This window comes from Macrobrachium nipponense, chromosome 20 (assembly GCF_015104395.2).
Source record: "Macrobrachium nipponense isolate FS-2020 chromosome 20, ASM1510439v2, whole genome shotgun sequence".
NCBI lineage: Eukaryota > Metazoa > Arthropoda > Malacostraca > Decapoda > Palaemonidae > Macrobrachium > Macrobrachium nipponense.
In genome coordinates, this window is record NC_061089.1 from 1,098,838 (window position 1) to 1,104,491 (window position 5,654).

The following is a 5,654-nucleotide window of genomic DNA, read 5'->3' on the forward strand; positions in this document are numbered from 1 at the left end:
TGTTCTTCAGGAAGCTGGCTGGAATTAGCTCCCCTACCTCATGAGCTTAATACCAACCAAAGTCCAGACGTCGACTGCCTGTCATTCATAGACTACTTACGATGACAGCTTACGACAAGAAAAATGCCCGTTAACCATTGTCGTTAACTATGCAATCAAGCCTATGCATATTTACGAATATGCTCATCAAAAACAAGTTTATCAAGTTTCCAACTCTTATTGAATAATTTTATTTCAAAATTTAGCATTACCAATATAATATATATATATATATATATATATATATATATATATATATATATATAATATATATGTGTGTGTGTGTGTATGTATATATATATATATATATATATATATATATATATATACATATATACATATATATATATATATATATATGTGTGTGTGTGTGTGTGTGTGTGTTATATATATATATATATATATATATAATATATATATATATATATATATATATATATATTAGAGAGAGGGAGAACAATTATATTCTTTGCAGTGGAATGTTCAAGGGTGACCCCATTCTAACATAACAGGTACAAGTTCCAATAATGCCAAGGTCATCAGACAGATATTTCACTTATTTATGCAATTAGTCTAAGGATTCTTACTGATGATCATATCTAACTATTCAGAGTTAGGTGAGTGGGATCCAAAAATTTGTGAATTCAAAATAGTCATTAATACAGTCAAAGTGTTCTTGCAGTTTTCAGCAGCAATGAAAGAGTCGCCCAACTGCCTTACCTGATGAGCAATGCCGTGCCTGCATCAAACCAACTCATCAAGCGCTGGAAGCAGTTGCTGCGGTTGGTTACCCAGTGGTCTGAATGGTCGAATCAATTGAATGTGATCGTTGGGCCGGTCTTTGATTACGATTCCGACACATTTGCTGATGATTATGAGCTCCTCAAGTAAGAAACATGTCAGTTTTAGTTCAATGAATGCCTGGGAATGAGTTTCTGCGTGTTGTCATTAATACACATGTTAATTAATACTCTCGTCAAATGAGTGCCAGTGGAAAAATCGACATCTTTCAAGAAAATTGACAAACTGACCAAGATGTAACTCATATAATACTGATATGAATATTGGTTAATTAAACCAACCTTGAAATTATCTTACTCGTTTATTTTTATTATTACATATTGTTATTGCTGGTCCACAGGTTACATCAGGGAATCACAGTACCGACTCATCTGTTCATGGTGATCTCCCGATGTTTGGTAAACGTGAACCACATTTCGGAATGTCCTCACACCCACGTGGACACACTGGCCTTCGTTTTCCCCCAGTCTCTCGCTGTGACAAATTGCTTGGTAGGTTCTCCCAGAAATACTAACAATTATTAGAATAATAATATTGAATTCTACGTCTTGTGATACGCGATCATTTAGGAATAAACAAAGTCAGTATTTGGCAATTCGATCGGAAGAGCCATGATATACTAATGAAAAGGTAGTCCCGCTCTGCCGACGAGTTTGGGACTCATCTGTACATATGATTTTGTGACGTCACCCAAACCGTCGAAGTGACAGTTTACTCATGATCACAGGGATAATTGCCTTTGTTAGTTGTTACACTTTGAAATACGATTTAATAAATATCACTCCGTAGACTTAAGCAGTTTATGAGATTTTGGACATATGAAATATTGTAGTTCATGTGAATATCGATATTGGAGAAACTGAATTGGTGAAATGTTGCACAATAAGTTAATTTATTTTTTTTATTTTTTTTTTTTTCTTTTTTTTTTTTTTAAGAAACATTTAAAGACTGACAGTATCCTGGAGACTGATGTTATGCAAAATTTTTCAAATTTTTTTAAACATCCCTGTTTTATTTTTGTGTGTGCATTTGGGACCTCGTTGTCAATTTTAAAATTTATTTTCTATTATAAGTTGTTTGTTGGCAAGAGTCATCCTTTCAGTCCATGTATTTTGTTGAATTTACATTGTTTAATTTTGTGATCAAATTCCATTTTATCACAAAATTAAACTATGTAAATTTAACAAAATACATGAACTGAAAAGCGGATTCGCGCCAAAGAACAACTAACAAAAGGAAATAAACTTTCAAGTAATTGACACCGTGGTAAAGATTCCATGACATCAGTCTCCAGGATCCTGTCAGTCTAAACGTTTCGCACAAGAAAACGTTATTTGTGAAAAATTTAGCCTATTCGATTTCTCCAATACCGATATTCACATGAAATGTAAATTTCATACGTCCAAAATCGCATTCACCGTTTTAATTTATGGAGGGGTATTTATTAACTCGCATTTCAAAGTGTATCAACAGTTACTAACAAAGGCAATTATCCCTATGATTACATCAGTAAATAGTCGCGTCAACCGGTTTGGGTGATGTCACAGATTATGGTCGGTCACATAAAAACACACCGGATCTGCACATGGGACTGCCCGTTGTTTCTATATCGTGAGAAGAGCTGTCTTTCTTCACTGGCCAATTGCTCTCAAGATTCAAAATATAATTTGAATGTGAGACTCATTTCAATATTATCTCAGCTCCATTAATGGAAGGTTAACAGTTTTCATTCTCCCCTACAGAAACCTGAGAGATTTGCTCAAGAATTCATGGCGAAGGTGCAGGACGTGGAGAAAATCACCGGCCTCGAATTCTTCTCCAACATGCGATACGACGACAGAGTTCGACTTGCTATAAGAATGCACTCCAACATCTGGGGCAAGGAGACCTGGTGGAACAGACTCCGCACTAACTTTTATGATATCGGGAAGTGAGTCTTTGAGGGTGAAATAGCCCATTGTTGCTCCAGTAGAGGTTTCTGGAAGACAGTTGCCAGCTTTTGGATGTTCGTGTCTGACTCTTCTTTTTAACTTTCTGTACCTACCATGCCTGCAGTAGCAGGTATCTTCTTTCCCAGTTTCTTTATTTTCAAACTAATAATCCTCACTTTAAGATATGACTGCTTAGTCCATATCTCAAGTGAAATTATATATTTCATGAACAAAGGCGTCTGGCTATTTTCTCCAAAGAAAAAATTGATAGTTGTATGACTGTCACTGTTACTCCAAGATTTCATTATTCATACTACATGGGAATAAAATTCTTATTATTACTACTATATTATTATTATTATTATTATTGTTATTGCCATCTCGGCAGTTCCCTAACATGAGCCATAATTCACTTATGGCAGTTTATCAGCGAATGCTGAGGTGGTCGGTTGCTTGTATCAGAGTTAAAATATACAGGGTCTGCTCACGAGGCGGTACTAAAACCTATGCCCGCCCCTTGTGAAACGTCATTTGTTACAAAAGGACCATATCTTTATGAAACTATATTTACGATAACATTTTCATATAACTATTTTTGCGATGCCGTTTTTTTATATAAATTTTCCTTTTATTGCATGTTGCCGTATACTACGTTAAAGTACAAAGAATGCTCTTTCAAATGATATATAGCACATTACAATTACGATTACTTTCAAACCCACAAGCACGCACAGAAAAAATTATCTACGCACACAAAAATGTGCAATTACTTCATCCGTCAACCTACATACATTCACGTTTCGTAGCGTATCTGACTAAGGGATGATGATAGAAAGAAACTGAAAAATGGATTAGAAAGTTGATAAAATTTACGATATAATGCATAAATAAAATTGATATGTGTTCTCAGAAATTTTCGAGGAATTCTAGGTCAAAGACGGACAACAATTTTTAAATTTTATGTAAATATTTACCACATTTTTCTTACATAATTTTTCATCTTATTACGTTTTGCCATATACCATGTAAAATTACAAAGAATGCCCTTTCAATTGGTATATGACACATTACAATTACAATTATTTTCAAACCCATAATCGCGCACAGAAAATATTACCTACGCACGCAAAAATTATAAACAATTAAGCGTTCGTGGGAGATCTGAAATCTAGCCCCGCCCCTTGTGAAACGTCATCAGATACATCCAGACAGACTGACGAATAACTTTTTGTACTTTTTTCGAAAATATTATAATCGTTTGAGGCATGCACAATTAATACCTTTATGTATACAGTTTGTGTTATATGTAAACTTATGTGTTCGGAAGTATATTTATGTGATATGAAGTGCTAATGGGAAATTTGCTGGAAATGGGTTCCCTGTATCATTTTCTTCATTAGTTATTCCTTTGATACCTTATATCGTATATGATGTTATTCTTATACTTTTGATATTGTTTTCTTTTTTGTGGCCAAGTCGTGCAAATACAACTGTCATTTTTAACACTGCCTGTATCCACATTTTCTTTGTATTTATTGCATAACAATAAGTATTCACAATAAGATTTGGAAAATATAATTAATCTATCATTCTAACCTTTATCATAAAAAAAGTTGCTTTTTCAAAGTGAGGTATGAACACAGTGACAGAACTAAATACATTACTTAAGAATTATTTAAAATCTTGATATTATTACTACCTGAAGAGAGAGAGAGAGAGAGAGACGGGGAGAGAGAGAGACGAGAGAGAGAGAGGAGAGAGAAGAGAGTTGTCATGTTAAAAGAAATGGACTTGAAGAGAATACAGCAAACCAGTATATAGGTAAGTAAATAAATAAGTAAAGAATATACATATGAAGAAAGCTGGAGTAGCTATGTGTTCAAACTGGTATATTTTGTGCAATAAAACAAGGTTTGGTGACTAAATGAGAGAATGGGTATTAAAAAAATCAAACATGTGACCTCTACAGATTTTATCATCAAGATTTTATGAAAAACACCACGCGATATGGATTAAATGTATAAAAACTAAGGGTTCTTTAAGTAATTCAGTGGAGAAACACGGGAGTGTTACTCTTGTGACGTCACAGTATTAGCTCCACCCCCACTGCCGAGTTGAGCAGACCCTATATACTTTGAATGGTTATTAAAAAACATCAAGCATGTGACCTCTTTATAGGTTTTATCAAGATTTTATCAAAAAAACCATGCGATATGGATTAAATGTATAAAAACTAAACCTTCTTTAAGTAATTCAATGGAGAAGCACGGGTGCATGATATACACAACCCCACGTTTTCCCCAACAAATGCAATTTGCATAGTTCCGGAATTTTTGCCATCGCAAATTTCAAGCGACCGGACACAGCCAGAAAGCAATCCCTTACACGTGCACTTTCATGAAATGCTATGGTCAATGTTTCCAGATATTACAAAAACTCTGAGCAATCACTACTAGAGGAAGAGAGTCATCACACCAGACTCATCACAGTACTGTCAGCAGAAAATCCACCTGCGGACACGTCAGGTGCTCGAACTGCAGCATGAAAATGTCTAGTCAGACTCGCAACTTCAGAAACTCATGATTCTCAAAAAAAGGTTCTATACTGACACTAAGTAAGCACATTTCACAAAATTATCTCCAGGATATGACTAAGCTGCTCAAAGATTGTCTCGAAGACATATATCTCACATGATACTGTCCAATTATAAAAAAAAAAAATTATCACCTATTCGGGATAAAAAACTACGATACACTCGCAATTCAGCAATTATATGCCTCCAAAAATAACATCTCCATAGGACCACAATGCAGTAATGCCACTCGCCTCCAATTAGTCATGAAACCAAAAAGAAAGAACCACAGAACTCTTCTCTTGGTTCGA

The 5,654-nt window shown here is 34.6% G+C and overlaps 1 protein-coding gene across 2 annotated transcripts in view; it reads left to right on the top strand.

Moving 5' to 3' along the window:
* LOC135221461 (venom phosphodiesterase 2-like) overlaps positions 1-4,417 on the top strand; it is a 128,645-nt gene extending 124,228 nt beyond the window's left edge. For both annotated transcript variants that reach the window (XM_064259215.1, XM_064259221.1), the window contains exons 13-15: positions 722-926; positions 1,181-1,331; positions 2,583-4,417. In XM_064259215.1, the coding sequence (XP_064115285.1) occupies positions 722-926; positions 1,181-1,331; positions 2,583-2,774 (548 nt within the window). In that variant the 3' untranslated portion in view covers positions 2,775-4,417. The remainder of the gene's footprint in view (positions 1-721; positions 927-1,180; positions 1,332-2,582) is intronic.
* Positions 4,418-5,654: the final 1,237 nt, after the last annotated feature.